This window comes from Pempheris klunzingeri, chromosome 2, assembly GCF_042242105.1.
Source record: "Pempheris klunzingeri isolate RE-2024b chromosome 2, fPemKlu1.hap1, whole genome shotgun sequence".
Taxonomy (NCBI): Eukaryota; Metazoa; Chordata; class Actinopteri; order Acropomatiformes; family Pempheridae; genus Pempheris; species Pempheris klunzingeri.
Window position 1 is genome coordinate 27,501,559 of NC_092013.1, and position 17,920 is coordinate 27,519,478.

Below are 17,920 nucleotides of genomic sequence, written 5' to 3' on the forward strand. Positions count from 1 at the left end.
GCTACGCAACTATACACATTCCTTGACTGCAAGGTACCTTGTTAAAAACTCCTGTTACAGTAAGATTTTGTCTCCCTCTCTGCAGACTGCTTTGCACTCTGTCTGATTGTCTGACCTTCTTTGCAAAGAATAAACCTCAGAAAGACATCCTGTTCCAAAGTCTCATTTCAGTTCTCGCCAAAATAGAAGAAATTCCACAACAATTTGGTGTCAGAAGTGTGATCCCTTGGCTGATAGGATCCGGAGCCTGCAATGGACGGTGACTGATCATCCTGGAAGAGAAAACTTCCAGCCTCTACCTCATCAAAGATTAAGAGATGAGAGGACTGACCGTTCAGGCCCCGGACCATCACCACTGGGATCTCAATAGAGTTGGACCACGTCGTCCTTAACGGTGAGAAATCTGAAATAAATGTTTCCCTGTGATTTACATTGAGTTGGTTTGTTTCCCACTGTCACAGTCGGCCTTTGCCATTAGGGGGCAAGAGCTCTAGCACTAGAGGAGTCAGATAAGCCTGATTTAGATGTATTAATGAGAGACATTTCCTCTTTTGAATCTCTAATCACAAGGCCTATTAAATAGGTTAATATTTTTATATATTACTCCATCATCCAGGTCCATCATCAGTCAGCAAGTCCATCATCACTCAGCAAGTCCATCATCAGTCCACCACCCTGGTTTAACGCTACTGTTCTGCATCCCAAATCAGACCACAGCAGGCCGAAATGCAGCAGTTCACAGAGGTAGGGCGTCAGCAGCCATCTGTCAGCTGCAGGTTAGGCAGCGTGAAGAGCCTCTCCTCAGGCTCCCTCTGGGCGCTGTGGACCACCCAGCACCGCAGCTCGGTACCCGAGTCATCCTCGTTGGGTGTGACTTTGAGAAAGCTGAACATGGAGTAGAGGCCGTTGATGTTCAGGCTCGGGGGAGTGTTGAAGACGCCGGAGAGAACCGTCTCTCCATCTTTAGTCCAAGTCACTGACACGTCCTCGGGACAGAAGTCTTTGATGCACAGGTGCAGTGTACACTCCTCATTCAACAGAGGACACAGCGGGTCACAGTCGATAAACATCACTTTAGGAGGAGTTCCTGTTCAGACAGACATAGGATACATGTCACAATGCATGGTCAAAGTGTTATAGAATCTCCTAAATAACTCAGTGTCTATATGTGGTAAAATATCAGTGGGAACGTTCATTCTTGACCTTGGTCCACATACTAGCTTTTTCCTGAGCTTTCAACCACATCTCAACATTTTCCTCAGAAGGAGTTGTTATGGGAATAGGCTTAATTGTCACCACGTTGTTAGTTTGCAGTAATGTGATTAAACATAACTTTGTTTAAAAATATTGATGCTGTATATTATAATCATGTGACATACAGTGAACAAATGATGTTAGTTTGAGGCTACAAAGTGTTTCAGGATATTTAGAAGACAATACATTATTCAGTTTGCAATGCTATACAGATTTACTCTAAACAATTATGTAAAGGCACTTGAAGAAAACTTTTGGTGCTCCTACCATGAGTGTTGATGTGGTACAGGACATCTTTGTAGCCCGGAGCTGCGAAGCTGGAGTGATAAACCCGGCAGGTGTAGACAGCCCTCTCATCCTCTCTGGCCATGACCAGCTGGATCTTACTCCACACGCTGTAGAGGCAGTTGTGGTCGGAGAAAGGTCCAAAGTGTGTAACAGTTCCGACGTGGTCCCCGTCATTCCTGGACCACTCCAGGTCCACGTCGTTGGGGTAGAAGTTCTCCACCCGACAGCAGAGAACCAGCAGCCTCTCCACCTCGGGGATCTGAGGGACGCTGGAGATCTGGAGGAATGACGGCTCCACTGGAGATGTGAGAGTGTTTGTGGTGAGAGGAGAGGGCAGCTATGTTAAACTCACAGGAGATAATGTAACAACACAGAACATATTCTTTCACATGTCTCATCTGCTGAAAATAACACCAGTGAATCATCTCAGGTTGAGGTCTTCCCAGACAGGAGTAGTGTTAAGTAAAGAGAACACAGCTAATTAAAGGTTACTGTTAATGTTGCATACATTTCACATTTAATCTTACTGTTTGTGACAAATAATAACTTTAGCCATATCACCATAATAATCAAAAGAGTCTTATGGTAAATGTAGGACATAATGTTTTGGAGCTTGACCCATACTATAGGGAGTGAAACATCATTATGCCATAATCAAGAATAAATCAACAAGAAAATGTTTACCAGGCAGCCTGCAGAGGATGCCATGTGTACTGATGTACTGAAAAGAAAATGACAGGTGACTTTGACTGTCATACAGTTTAAGTTTGCCAGATGTGGAGCTGAAAATTGTTCTGTGGCCTGTGCCAGAGGAAAGGCCATAAGATCGGCAACGATTTGTCCTCTGAGGGTCATGAACATCCACAGGAAATGAAATGAAATCTGATGAAAAGTTTTCAAGGTACCCCATCACGTTAAGCACTCATGGTGCCACTAGACACACAGATCAGGGGGTCACCAAAATCATTATGAATCATCCTCTGGGGATCATGAATATCTAGAATATATTTACTGGCAATCTGGCCATAACCATAATATCATATTCCAGATCAAATGGTTCGACAGTTAGTCAGACATCAAGTGATATCTTTTAATTGTTTCGGTGAGCTTAATACAGTCACATGAATATGAGGGTCTTCACACTACAATTACTCACCTTTTACTCGGACAGTGGTCTGTCTGCTGAAGCTCTTGCCCCTGCACAGCACCACACACTGGTATTTGGTCAGGTCTTCAGTGACAGTCAGACACACAGTCAGGACAGACGTGTGGCGCCTGCCATCAGACTGAAGATGAGCAAATTCGCTCAGATCCTCACTGACCAACAGAGAAACAGATTCTGACTGAACCACTGAGTCTGAGCTGCTTCTTATTCGAAACCATTTCACTTTGAGCTCCCACTGTCTCGCTCCTCGGATGGTGCATTTGAGGTTGGCCGGTACCTGAGCATACATGATGCTGGGTTGGCTGATTTCAGAAACACTTGGTGGAGCTGTGGAGAGTGACAGACCACAGGTTGTCGCATAATTAAGACAGTAAATATCACATGTTTTGAGTCAAACTTGACTTGAACAGTCAAAGGGGTTCCTCATGCATCTTCCAGCAAGAAATGCTTCCGAGAACAACGACAGCAAACTTCGGAGTAAAAAAGGACTAGAGAACCCTGACTGATTTGCAGCCTTTGATATTGTTCATATGTGTGTCTGTGAGTCAAAATGGACAAATAGACACATTGCCAACCTAGAATCACTCTTCCAAAACATACATATTCACACTGAGACATACCTTTACAGAAATAACTGTAGAGAAGCAAAATGCCTCCAACAATGGAGGTGATCAGCAGCAAACTGATGACACTTGTGACAGCGATCAGTTTGACAGCACTGTAAAGGGTCTGTGGCGGAGCTGCAGGGAAGAGAGAGATCTATACAACATGTAGTAAAACATGATAATTACGTGAATTCAGAGTTAAACGACTGAATGAAAGAAACAATGAAATCCTACCTTGAACAGTCAGTGTAACAGATCTGTTGTATGGCCGGCTGTAGGTCTGATGCTCCACCCGACAGATGATGCGCATCTCACCACCCTTCACGGCTGAGGAGTGCAGTGTGATGCCACTCCGAATACTGTAGGTGCCATCTGGGTTGTGAGTAGCCATGTCGGTGCAGACACGGGAGAGGTGGCTTGCACCTGCATGGACGACGTTGGAGCCATTCTGGATGTGCCATGTCACGGCCAGTTTCTCTGGATAGAAACCTGTGATGTCACACTGTATCGTCTTCTCCTCCCCCTCCGTCACCGCTGCCTTTTCTGGGAGCAGCACTGAAGGCCGAGCTGGGCAGGAGGCAAAAAACACAATCCGTTTTTGGTTGTTGTTCTTCACCGACAAACATCCCACACTGTAGATAACTGCTGCTGTACTGCTCTTTTGGGGATCAAACTTCATCACACATTGCCTTTTCAGCCACAGTCAGCGCAAACAATGACATCAGATACATCAAGAAAGATCAGGAGTTTGTGGAAAACAAGAATGAGCTAAAAGGAGAGTGACTATTCGACTGCATTCATTGGACTTCATTCATTCATCATCATTCATTATGTGAACACAACCCCACGTGTAAATAAGCAAGAGCTGGCTAATGAATTAGCTATAACAGCTTTAGGCAGATCATATGTCAGTATTGGATTTAAAGCTTGTTGTTTTAAGCAATAGTTCAACATTTTGGGACGTGTGCTTATTATTTATGTTGCCTCAATGACATTCTCATGTCTGCAGCCTACAGCAGACGCCAAAGCCAGTAGCTGGTTAGCTTGAAGACTGGAAACGGGAAACTATGAAAGCATTCGAGGGTTTGGTAGGTGGATTTTGTCACCATTGTACAGATCCAGGCTAGCTGCTTCCCCCATGTTTCTATGTGCAGAGTCTGAAGAAGCAGCCAAATAATAATAAATGATATTTCCCAAAATGCCCAAGTATTCCCTTCATTTACGTAAGTAGCCTAACAATTATGGTTTGTTAAAAAAAAAAGAAAGAAAATAAATTTGAAAAAGCACCAAAACAACAACTGGAGCACTGGACATAACAGGTATGAATTATGATATAATAGTATTATATATTTGATTATGATTAAACAGTAGCAATTATTCAGGTGGCACATCCCAGCTTCCACAGAAAAAATCTGACATGCAAAGGAAAAAAAAACAAGCAATCTAAGACAAAATGGACAAAATGTCGCATTATTAGAGAGAGAAGTATGAGAGAGGGGATCATTCAGTGGACAGGAAAATAAATAGGATTTCCATTATATCTCATTTCCTGAAAGACAGTTTGTATTTTTATTCTAAGCTGGTTGGGGGGGGGGGGGGGGGGATTTCTTACTAAACATCATATTTGTGGGTCATGTAGTACATGTTGGTTTCATTTCTAAATCCAGAGTACGACACAGAAGAGAAAAAGATTAGTACCCAGCACTTCCAGTGAAGTGGCCTCTGTGTAGACCACAGGTGTGATGATTCTGCAGGTGTACAGCCCATCATCCCCCACAGTCACATTTCGAAGCTGCAGAGATGCATCGCTTTCTAGCAACCGCATTTTGTCCACCACAGAGCCTTTTCTGTTCACATGCACCGTACCATCCACCAAAGTGTACACGATGCTCTTCTCTGCATGTTTATCCACCATGTTCCACTCAATGGTGAGAGCGCTCCATTCCACCAGCTTGGACAGTTTGTCAAACAAGCAGCTGAGAGTCACGTCTGTGCCCACCAGGACACTGAGCTTCCTGCTCGTGTCAGCTGAGGGGCCTGGAAATGCAAGAGAGAACCTGCAGTGCATACGAGCTCCTTTATAACTTCATACTGAAACAATGAAAAACAATGCTTGACACTTACCTCTACAGTGCAAAACAATAACCATGACTTTAATCAGAATTTTCAGATTCTGAAGGTTCTCCATTTGGACTCAGATATCACGTTGTCAGTATTTGATGAAGTGAAAGCAAACTTTGAGGTACCAGTCTGCCCATTGTATCCGCACAGTTCAGACAGATTTCTTGGACTAAAGATCGCATAGTGATTGTAGAGTGTGGCTTGGCACATTAACACTCGTGGTTGCTCATTACTGGTCAGCCATACTGAATTGTTCTACTGCCCGCCCTCCTGGACTTTGACTTGTGGCTGAAACCTGCTGCATGCCTCCCTGCAGAAACACATCCTGTAATACGCAGGACTCACAGCAATAATCTGCTGTTGGGCCTGCAGTAGCACATTTGTGTAACTATATCTACATATGGTTGAAAAATATGTCCGATCACTATGAATCATCTCATGCAGGTTTTTCTGAGGCCAACTGAGAATCAAAGGAACAGTTCTCCATTTACAACCTTCACGTGCTCTCTTAAAACACATCCACACACCCACGTCTACACTGAAATAGTTTGTGTTGCTTGCAGTTTCTCAGACCACTAAAGCTTTATATCAAGATCAGATTATGTGAACGAATTTGAATGTATTTTGCACAGAGCAAACACTGTGGATTTTGTTCCCCATCACAAATGTGCATTAGGAAGGGATCTCTTCATGGTCAGTATCGACAGGCAGAATGATCACAGTAGGAAAACCTCTGTTTCAGTGTTCATATGGGCTTATGATTTCAATTCTGAGACAAAAATGTGTAGCTACCCCTTAACAACATCTTAAAGGGGAACTCAACTTTACATTATGGTCACTTTACTGGTCAAAATTATTACCTAAGCCTATTAAGAGGAAGCACCTCCTGTTAAGAAGTTTTCTAAAATATGAAAAATATTCAGAGCTATACCCTAATTTACTTTCTTGCAGTTAGGTGTTCAGATTGACACCACTGTCACATCTATGCTAAACACAAAGCTACAGCCAGCAGCAGGTTAGCTTAGTATAGCAGAAAAGACTGGAGACAGAGTCAAATAGCTAGTCTGGCTCTGTCCTAAAGGCAGAAACACAATCCACTTATCAGCACTTCTAAAACTCAACATGTTGTAGGTGCCAGACAAACAGTCGCCACTAGTTGCCTGGCAACCTCACAGTGATGTTGAGCCTCTGCGTCGACCTTCTCATCACACACAAGCAAATTTAAAACTATTCCCTAACTTAATATCTGGCATGTATTTCACATAAAGTTATCTTAAATATCAGTGTGATTTGATTTGTGCTGATTCACAGAGCATTTCGAATACATGTGAGCCGCAAATCATTTATACAATATCGGGAGGTTGAAAGGGCTGAAACCGCTTTAAGTAGTGATTTGGTGCTTTTCAGATCACATCTCTAACAAACTACCAAAATAGGCATCAAGGCTACCTGTAACTATTGTTTCAACCACCGAAAAAAATGGTTCTATGTGACTTTCAGTCAAACTCAGCCTGGTTTTATCCTAGATGTCAAGACATCCTTTGCCCTGAAAATCAAGCACTTAAGCCACACAGACTTCCTATAATGCCACAGGCACTTAAGTCTCTGTAATTATTATAATGCTATAATATCTGCAATAATGGATGTAAGGACGCTGGTGTGTGCGCTACTAACACGTCTGACCTTGTATGTCATATTTTTGTAGATGCTGAAAATGTGCCAACATCATTACGAAGTCCATTGTTGTTATCATATTGGCCTTACATAAGAAAAGAAAACGTCTTCCTGTTTTATTACAAAACACTTTTTTTATTTGATCATGGTACTTAACATACAACAGTCTGTTGGTACAACAGCTTCATAACAGCACGTTTATAGAAGCATCATTTCCAGCTTCTTCCTGCACAGAGCATCACCCAACCATCGACCTCTTCCTCCCTCTCAACCGAATCTCGTCAAGCTTTTTAATGACTGCAGGCGACCTCTTGGACGAGGCTGTGTAGCTCTTCAGCAGCTTCTCGAACAGCGCCTCTGTGTTGGGGTGGGTACTCAGGAAGGCCTTCTCCAACACGTACAAGTCCACACCCTTATCCTCCGGCAGAGCAGAGATGTAACTCAGGCCAAAGTCAATGAGGACCAGGTCAGACTCCCCGCCGCGTCTCAGCAGCATGTTGGAGGTGGTCAGGTCACCGTGGATGACGTCGTCATCGTGCATTTTGGCCAAGATCTGGCCCACCCTCTCAGCCAACTGCTCCAGCTCCGGCTCCTTGCAGGAATCTGACTGCTGAACGGATGCGATGTGGTCACGCACAGTCGAGGAACCCACGATTTCCTCCAAGAAAATACAGTGGGAGGTGTAGTCCACAAAATACACTACAGGGGCAGATATGCCTGAGCAGAAGAGAAGATGATGGGGAGTCTGGTTTAGCAAACTGTATGCTGGGATCTACAGATACAAAAGCAGCTCATTAAAGAAAAAGTCTGTGTTTTCTCATATTAAAAGATAAGGATGGTGTTATTGTATATTTTCCTTATTGTTAACAAATCTCATGAAAAGACCAAAACCAACTCTGTGCTGGTCTGTTCCCAAATACTTACTGACTTCTCCATCCAGGATCAAGACCACTGGTACCTACTGATATCTATAAAACCACCTCACAGATATATTGTTCCATTTTCCAAAACCAGCTGACCACTGTAGTTATTTAAAAAATGTTACATAAAGAAGAGGACAGTTGTTCAAATGTAAGGATTTGCTGTTTCTTCCTGTTTTGTGTCACTGTGGATTGATTATCTTTGGATTTTATTCTGTCGTTGCTTTGGGAACTTGTGGTCTGCAAACAAATAACTACACATAAGACAAATACATGAGAAAAATAACTGACAGATTATCAATGGTTTAGTACAATTATCGAGAAAATCGTTTTCGAGAAAATATATTTATACACACGGATACCGCTTCTTCCCCGGCAATTACTTGGTCACCCTCTAATGTCACAGGACCTGACAGTCACACAATATTTTGAAACACCTGCACGGCCCGCAGTACGTTCCACTGCGAAGGCTTCCTGAGAATTCAGTTCAATAAACTCCTTTCATCTAACCGTATTAATTAAGTACTAATACGGTTAAGACATAAGCCACCCAGACCTCCAAAGGGTGGTGTGTTAAACTTGCCTGCTCTCCGGCAGCGCAGTATGGAGCGGACCTCCTGTACCGTGCGGCGGTGTGTCAGTTTTTCGTCCAGCGTCGGGTGTCTGTAGCGCTTCGTGAACCTTTCTTTCACAATAGTGGGCTTTCCCAGAAACTCTGCCCGGTAAACCCGGGCTTCTGCTCCTTGTTTTATTAGCTCTGCTTTACTGAGGAACTCTGAGACCGCCATGCTCTTCTCCTGAGCCATGTTTACTTCCGTCTAACTCTGCTGTCCGTCCTCCTGCTGCTTCCTCTGCTTTGTTTGTACAGGCTGCCACCTAGCGGCCACACGGCCATGGTGACAAGACACGTTTGTATAGCACCGTAATAATAATAATCATAATATTAATAATAACAGTAATAATAATAATCATCATCATAATAATAATAATCATAATGATCATAATAATAATAATAACAGTAATAATAATAATAATTATCAGTGAGGCCAAACAAAAGCAAATAAAAAATAGGAAAAGACAAAAGCAAGAGAGAGAGAGAGAGTGGGATAGAAGAGAGATAGGAGACATTACAGCCTCAAAAAGTGCAAATACCTGCAAAAATTTGCACATGCTGCAACCCACTAATAATAATAATAATAATGATAATAGTATCATGTATGTAATGCAAAAAGGTTTCAGCCAGTTCTTTATTTAGGAACTTCCACAGTGAATAAAATTGCCTTTGGCCTCATCAGACAGCATGGATTACAAACAAGACAAGACAATGTAGGCAGTGCTTTAATTGTCAAGTATTTTCAATGGTACAGTGGTTGAAGTATTCAGACCTTCTACTAAAGCGGAAATAGAAATACCACAATGTAATAATGTTTCCCAAAGAATGACCTGAAAAGTACAGTGACTAAATGTACTCATTCCATCTCATTACATTCCACTACAACACACTAGCTGCTAGTTGTGACTTCAGTTCTACGGTCAGATGTGATTGGTTGTAAATGGCATGATCCAAAGGTAAAACTGCTGACTGCTCCTTTAACCCTGCTGGAGCGCTCTGCAGTGTGTCTTGAGGATCCTTATTCCAGGGAAGGTTGGACGACCTCTGGCGTCAAAACTTCGCCATGAAGTTTCTCCTCTTGTAAGTTGACGCCGCTGCCACGTAGCTCCAACTTCCTGAAGGGCCACAACTTGTGCTGGAGCATCTCTGCGTGGTTCAGCCTGCCCACGGCTCGCGTCCTCCGGGATCCCCGCAGCTGTCTAACCAGGGCGGCGGAGCAGCGTCTGTCCTGACGGAGTAACGGCCTCATGGCTGTAAAACAGGCCACAGACGGGGCTGAGGAGAGGACGGTGACCGGTCAGTGTGTTTTCCTTCTAACCTGAGAGAGACCGCAGCACAGACAGGCCCACTGATGGAATGTGACTTATCTCATTTACTCAAGTGATCTACATTATGTTTTATGTCACTTTACACTTCTACCTCTTCATACTAACCTCTTTACTGCACTGTGCCTCACAATGGTTACTGCATAGATGAATAATTGTCATGGAACAGTTTATAAAATGTGATGCACTGCTACATTAAACTACCCAGCAGCAGATAAAGCAAATGCAAATAAATGGAGGCTCTTCAGCAGTTCTTTGGGGTGGTGGAGGTGCTATATAGCATTACTACCATACAAGAACCCGGTAAGCCCCTAAATGGTTCTTCATCTTAGATTAGTGTAGTTGGATGACTTAGGGGCTATGTAGCACCCCTAGCATGCTCCTAACATGTTAGTGCATCAGGGAAAAGAACAAAATGTCTATTATAGCACTGACAGGGTCCTTCCTGCTGCATGGGTATTTTCACCTTTGATACTTTAAGTCCATTTTGCTTAGAATACCTAAGCACCTTTAGTGAACTAATATTTTCAATGCAGGGATTTTACTGGAGTACACAGAGTATTTGTTCACTGTGTTAATGCTACTTTTACATGAGTAAAGCATCTGAAGCAGGAAGCCTCCAGCGCTGGATAAACCAGCTTACACCTGTGAACACTTTACAATTCGTCTCACATTGCCAGGCCTCTCTCCACACCTCATAGGAGGGCTTATTAAATTGTGCAATATTAAATTGCAGGTTGTGGACATGGGGCATGAACAGTTCAGCACTATAAATAGGCGCAAGTGTCATTAGACCTTTAAAATCAAATTCATTTTGAAATCAATTCTAAAAGCAGTTGAAAGTGATTGTAAGGACAAAAGGAACTGGTTAAACATAGTGACGTTTCTCCGTTTGAGTAACAATTGTCTGAATTTTGAACTTTGATGCTGAAAGAGGAACCTGGACAGTGACAGTTAATGGGAGATTTTCTACGTTCATCTGTGTGGTTTGAATCTTAAACATTCAAAGTGGGCTACGGAACCAAAAACTTGAATGAGGAACGTCTTCTCTCCCCCATCTCTCCCAGTTCATCTCTGTGGAACAACAGTTTTTATTTGTGTGTTTAGCCCGGTGTAGGTTCCTCCTGCTGGTTCAGACTCACACACCAAATTCCCCACAGCTTGGTCCTAAGTGACGGGATGTTTGGTGTTAATATAAGACTAAACAAGCTGACTGATTGCTACACAGCCAAGTGTTTTGTTGAGCCCTTCTCAAGTGGACTCACTAATGAAATCACAGCAATCACCAACATGGTTGTCAAGGTGACGGGGCTGCAACAGGCTCTTGCAGGCTCCCTTGTCTTTTCTATGAGCAGGATGCAGGACTTGCAGTGGGTGCCAGACCAGGAGAGCACCACAGGAACTGAAGATTGTATTTACATTATATTTTGCTTATATTATACAGGGGCTGTCTTCTAAGAAGTGAACCTGCACATTATGCCTGAAATGTGCACATAACAGAAGCAATGGGTAAGTTATGGGTGTAGATATTTTATTTTTCATTGCAAAGAAATAATGTTACATTACAACATGTGTATTTTTACTCTGATGTAAAGTAATGGAAGGTAAGTAACAGATGTTTGAAATGCATTAAGTTCCACTGCTTCTAATGTAAATTAGTGTTACCTTTGTAATACTGGACATACTGGAGCTGTTGACAGCTAACATTTTGTTCCGAAGCCTCTGACTGTACTATTTGACCATGAAGGGTCATAAAGCCTCTGTGAGGTTACATCTAGACTGTATCTGCAGTCAAGTGAGGAGCTGTTCTAAGCTTAATTTGTCCACATATGAACGGAAGACAGAGTAAAAATCATTAATCTGCATTGAGATTCAGCAGCTTTCATTTGCATTTCCGCCTACATTGTTAGCATCTCTGTCAATAGATCGTGAACATGAAAGACTCACAGGTTAATGTGAGGGGCAGCTGCAGCACAGCTGGAGTGATGAATGTGCACCATTTATTTGGAAACTAAAATATTCAATAATAATCCTAAACTTTATTTATTTAACACCTTTCTGTGTAGTTACAAAGTGCTCCTCAACAAACACACAACACGATATTTAAGTGAATTAGCAAAACTGAAAGCCATAATGATGATGATAATGAACACACTCTAAAACACAAAGAGAGTAACATGACTAAAGTATCATATTCTACAAAAGGCAGTTTGGAAAAAGTGATTTAAAAGATGAGATAGAGTGGGCAGCCCTGATCTCCTCGTGTAAGTCATTCCAAAGTGTCAGAGCCCTGACTGCAAAGGCTCTGACACCTTTTGAATCAGTCTGGACTTTGGAATAACAAGGAATAATGTATTGGAGGATCTCAGGGAGCATGAAGGGACATACGGCGTACCTGTTGGCTGGCTTGGGGCGAGACCTCTCAGGTCTTTCAAAGTGATTAATGATGATAATAATCTAGTAGTCAATTCTTAAAGCAGGAAGCCAGTGTAAGGGGGGCAGGATGGGTGAAACATGAAATATGAAATGAAGATATAAAAGATTATAGATACTTTAATCTATTATAACTACTTAAAACCATTCTGAAATTGGATGCACTTTGCACAAAAGTTCATTTATTATAGTGAAAGTGCCAACTTTGACAAAGCTACGTCTGACTACCCCTTTTGTTGTTCATAGAGATGATCTTAATGTGTGAAGTGCTCGTCTCCAGAGGTAAACCACCTGATGTTTCCTTCCTTCTAGGTAGCTCCTTCCTCCTGTTGGCCAGTGCGGTGTCCGCTGTGGGCGGCCTGGTCTTTGGTTATGAGTTGGGCATCATCTCAGGTGCTTTGCTGCAGCTCAGGGCAGAGTTTGGACTGTCATGTGTCCAGCAGGAGGCTCTGGTCAGCTCTTTGTTGATAGGAGCTCTTCTGGCCTCCATCGTGGGCGGCTGTGTGATCGACCATCATGGTCGCAGGAACTCCATCCTCCTCAGCAATGTCCTGATCCTAACCGGCAGCCTGGTCCTGCTCATCAGCTCCTACTCTGCGCTGGTAGTGGGCAGGTTCACAGTGGGCTTTGCCATGTGTATATCCTCCATGTCCTGCTGCATCTTTGTGTCCGAGATGGTTACTCCCGACCGCAGGGGTTTCCTGGTAACACTGTACGAAGCTGGGATCACTGTGGGCATCCTGGCAGCTTACGCCATGAATTACATCCTGTCTGACTCTAAAAGAGGGTGGAAGTGGATGTTTGGATCAGCCATAGTGCCAACTTTGATTCAGCTGGTCTCTGTCTGGTTTCTTCCATCCAGCACCAAAGGATCTGTGAGCCAAAGAGACCTCACGAGCACCATCGAAAACCAAGAAGCAGATGAGGTTCAGTACAACAGCACGTACCTTTTCCAGCGTAAAGACAACATGAGAACTCGGACCGTCATTGGCCTCGGACTGGTGCTTTTTCAACAGTTCACAGGCCAGCCGAATGTTCTCTTCTACGCCTCCACCATCTTCCACTCAGTGGGCTTTCACAGCAATGCCTCAGCAGTTCTGGCCTCTGTGGGCTTGGGGTTAGTCAAAGTGATTGCTACCCTGACCTCCATGGTGTTTTCAGACCGGGTGGGCAGGAGGCCTCTGCTCATCAGTGGATGCTCTGTTATGGCGGTATGTCTGATAACTATCGGACTCCTCAGTGGACATTCGTTTACGAACACCAAGACGCCTTGTAGTTCTGAGGACTTCAAGGTTAACAGGACAGATCTACCTCATTTAACTGTTGGTAATCGGACCGTTTTTGACACGCCTTTTGATGAGAGCCAAAGATTCCTCAATAACATCACACAAGATGAAGATGTAGTACCCGATGAAGGTAGACAGAAACCATCGGACACTCCTCTGGCATCTTCTCCTAGCATCCGTGGCGCAGTTGTGAACTGGATCATTCTCTTGTGTATGATGGCCGTTGTCAGTGCATACGCCGTTGGATTCGGACCAAGTTTGTATATTCACTCAAAATAGGTCTTTTTTTCAAAGTTCAGATAAATGTTTTTCTTAAAGAATTGGTTATTTAAAGCTACAAAAACATTATGAATTCGAATACAACTATATATCAGCCTAAATAAATTAGTATTTTGTAGCTGCTAGCATGCAAAGCTGCCTAAATTAGCTTTACTGTCTCAAAAATTACAACCAACACAGATGTTGGATTTCCTTGTGGGCTATAATTGCAGGGAAATTAAACATTCTTTTGTCTTTGACCAGTGACCTGGCTTCTTCTGAGTGAAATATTTCCAGCTGCCATCAGAGGAAGAGCGTTCGCTTTCATCAACTGCTTCAACTGGGCCGCCAACCTGTTGGTCACATTCACTTTCTTGAATTTTATCGGTGAGTTCCCATGAACACTTTTCACAGCAGAAATGTAAACTAGTAACTAGTAAAGTTAATGATGGTTCTACTACAGTAAGTCAGTGAGTCCACAATAATAATACCAGAAAAAAAGCCACATGGAACACAGCAAAAATGGTGAAAAAAATGGATTGAAAGCTGGGGGGCAGCATGGTGGTGCTGTGGTTAGCACCGTTGCCTCACAGCAAGAAGGTCCTGGGTTGGAATCCCGGTTTGAATGTTCTCCCCATGCTAGCGTGGGTTCTCTCCGGGTACTCCGGCTTCCTCCCACAATCCAAAGACATGCACATTAGGTTAATTGGTAACTCGAAAATTGCCCGTAGTATGAGAGTGAGTGTCTGTCTGTCTGTCTGTCTGTGGCCAGTTCAGGGTGTACCCCGCCTCTCGTCCGAAGTCAGCTGGGATAAGCTCCCGCGACCCTGGCGGATAAGCGGTATAGAAGATGGATGGATGATTGAAAGCTCAAAATTTGAAAAGCCTATTGAACATGTCTGATTACCAACTTCACAATCCAGCTTTGTGGGTTAGATCCAAAGAGAGAAAAAGTGCCTCCTGAAACCTTTCAATGAGTCGTGTAAAGCACAATCGGTGATATCTTTGTGTATATGCTAGAAAATTACTGCTGAAAGGGTGTGAAAACTCACAGCACAACTTTGACTAACACTGTTTTTTCCCTATGAAAGAGCATCTCCATGTTACCAGTGAAGTGTCCTCAACCCAGCTTTGATAATCAGTGTTACAATGGCTTGTGTTGACTGCTCTATTGTTGCAGATCTCTTTCAGAGAGACAGTGTCAGTGAGTTAAAGCAGCGTCTCTGTTAAAACTACATTAGATATCATGGGCACTCAGATAGCTTTAGCCACATTGCTAAGGCTGTCAGTAGGCCTGCTAGCACAAGGGTAGTCTCATCAGCAGCTGCTGCAGTAACCCCTCTCGACTGCGAGTCAGGAGCATGGATGTATAAAGAGAACTGGATAAAGTGCTGGAAGTGGGGTTCTATTCATTCCTATGAAAGTTGCTCAGTGGCACATTACTTCCAGAGCATAAAAGTACCCAGATCTTCTGCATTCAAATGATCAGCTCAAAGCCTGATAACAACCCAGTTATTTGAATCAGGTGAGCTGGAGCAGGGAAACATGCAGGACGGTGGTTTGGAAACACTGATCTAAACTTTCCCCCTCACATAGGTTCAACTAAACTAACAGGACAGTAAGACACATGTCTGTCAAGTACAGTGTACACACCTGAACAGGAAGTGAAAACACCTGTGTGGGGGGGCATAACTGTGTAGGGCTTTAAGATAGAAAAAGAATTGTATTGCTACTTGAAAGTAAATTTATGACCAGCTTAAAAATCTAAATTCTAAAAATCTTAGTTCTAAATTGCCAGCAGAGAGTAAACTATGTTTTCAACCAACAGATTTGATAGGTCTGTCGGGGATGTTTCTGTTGTATGGGATGAGCGCTGTGGCAGCTGGTGGTTTCTTCTACTTCATGCTACCAGAGACCAAAGGGAAGACTCTGGAGGAAATAGACAAGGAGCTGCGTTTAAACAGGTAGGATCTCTATTTATCTGATGAAATACATGATCATGTTAGGTGATGGTGGCTGTGGCTCAGAGCGAGTGTGGGTACATCAATCGGAAGGTTGGCGGTTCGATCCCAGATTCCTCTAAGTCAGCATGTCCAAGTGTCCTTGGGCAATGCACTGAACCCCAACTTGCTCCTGAATCATTCAGTGTGTGAAAGAATAGTCTCCTCCAACTTGATTGGGTGAATGAGGATGTAACGTAAAAGCTTTGAGCATGTTTCACTAGTTGAAATGACTAGAAAGGCACTATACAAATACAGACCATTTACTGTTTGTCCTTGGCCTCGTGTTGCAGGTTTTACCACAGTGAGGAGTGCTGTGGCATTATCAGCCGGAGAAACACTTCCCCACAGTATCAGAGAGTGCACTGTCAAGTTAGCGCCTCAGGGTGATTGACTTGATGCCACATACTGACACGAGATACTTAACAAGAGTTTTAGCACTGTACATTCAGAGCAGTCATCCGTCCCACTCTGACTGACATAACAGTCACGGTAGCTGAAGACTGAACGTTGACATTATTCTGCCATGAATATATAAGTGGTATATTTGTGGAAACAAGTTAATAAAGTGTATTTTCTAAGTTTTCTGTGTGATCATGTGTGTTGTTGTGTTGCAGTCATTCAAAGTGTAAATAATAATAATAATTATTAATATTGTTATTGTATTTTATCAGTCTTTTTTTGTCCTGCTTTCCTACTTGCTTATTTTTTCTATATCTGCCTATCTTGCCCCTGCCTCTGTTGCTGCTGTAACATGCAAATTTTCCCCCGATGGGGGATCAATAAAGTCTTATCTTATCTTATTCCAGCTGTTAGCTTGGTTTTAACATTTTCATTACATGGACCTGTCTGTTACAACTTCATCACACAGTGATAGCAGAAAGCAGAAAGCTAGTGTAATGGACATTTTGGGTGCATTCACTCACATTTTTGTGATTAACACAATTGCCTGTGTTATGTTTTCCACCTGCCTGATCATGTGAACACTCTAGTAGGTGTCCCCCTCAGTGACAACACTGGTAAGTGACATACACTGCTCACAAAACGTCAGGGATATCGGCTTTCAGGTGAAATTTCAGGATGAACCTAAAATGCATTCTAACCTTTCCAGGTGAACTTAATGTGACCTTCTCTAAACCTTTGAATGCACATGTCCAACTGTTCAGTGTCTCAGTACTTTCTGCACCAGCTGCTGTTCTCTAACAAGAAGCTTAACAGCAACATTCACAACAGGTTTGATCCATGAATCCACCAATACATTTCCTGCTTCAGTTAGAATTGGTATTTAAACAGTCCTCCTCATCCTGCTGTTCACATTCTGACATCATGAGACCAAGACGACACCTAACAGTTGATCAGCAGCACCTCAACACTGGAGGCTTCAAACAGGAAGTCCTCAGACGGAGGTGTTCACTGAGCTTAGAGGGTCACAGAGTGTCATCAGGAGGTTGGAACAGTGATACAGAGACTGGAAGAGTCACAGAAAGGAGAGGAGTGGACGTCCTTTGGCCACGTCCCAATTTATTGAGACACTGAACATGTTTTGTTGTGGTTTACCTACCACTGTTGGTAGATTTTCTTTCAATAAATTGTTTAAGATGAATAAAATCACCAGTGCATGCTTCTACTTAAATGCCCTACTTTCATGATATAATATCACTGTAGCATTCACTTTTTACATTTTCCATATATTTCACCTGAAAGTCGAATTTCCCTAACTTTTAGTGAGTAGTGTATTTAAATGCTTAGGACAAATGGGCAAAACTACAAAGAAACTAAGAATCAGGTTTATTGCCAAATAAGTTTTCAAATTACTAGTATTAATCAAGAAACATTAACAGAACATGTATAATAATTACAATACAGAATTATTAATTAAAATAAAATAAAAATGTACATTATCTGCAAATACTGTTTTTATATCTGTACATATTCTTCAAATAATTATTCTTTGAGTTCTAAATGACTCACAGGGCCT

The 17,920-nt window shown here is 42.7% G+C and overlaps 2 protein-coding genes and 1 gene segment (V, D, J or C); 1 reads left to right on the top strand and 2 right to left on the bottom strand.

Moving 5' to 3' along the window:
* Positions 1 to 745: 745 nt before the first annotated feature.
* On the bottom strand, positions 746 to 5,572 carry LOC139218340 (Ig mu chain C region-like). The segment is given in 7 exon segments: positions 746 to 1,087; positions 1,522 to 1,839; positions 2,699 to 3,034; positions 3,328 to 3,447; positions 3,547 to 3,879; positions 5,011 to 5,349; positions 5,437 to 5,572. Coding segments are annotated over 7 exon segments (1,845 nt in total).
* Positions 5,573 to 7,243: 1,671 nt separating this feature from the next.
* tp53rk (TP53 regulating kinase) lies at positions 7,244 to 8,838 on the bottom strand. Its single transcript, XM_070848452.1, has 2 exons — positions 8,611 to 8,838; positions 7,244 to 7,824 (listed from the first exon to the last, which is right to left on the bottom strand). The coding sequence occupies exons 1-2, from the start codon at positions 8,831 to 8,833 to the stop codon at positions 7,346 to 7,348; spliced, it is 702 nt and encodes a 233-aa protein (XP_070704553.1). The 5' UTR covers positions 8,834 to 8,838; the 3' UTR covers positions 7,244 to 7,345.
* A 2,417-nt stretch (positions 8,839 to 11,255) lies between these two features.
* On the top strand, positions 11,256 to 16,521 carry slc2a10 (solute carrier family 2 member 10). Its single transcript, XM_070839313.1, has 5 exons — positions 11,256 to 11,376; positions 12,711 to 13,940; positions 14,207 to 14,329; positions 15,771 to 15,906; positions 16,236 to 16,521. Exons 1-5 carry the CDS (start codon positions 11,256 to 11,258, stop codon positions 16,330 to 16,332), a joined length of 1,707 nt encoding a protein of 568 aa, XP_070695414.1. The 3' UTR covers positions 16,333 to 16,521.
* Positions 16,522 to 17,920: the final 1,399 nt, after the last annotated feature.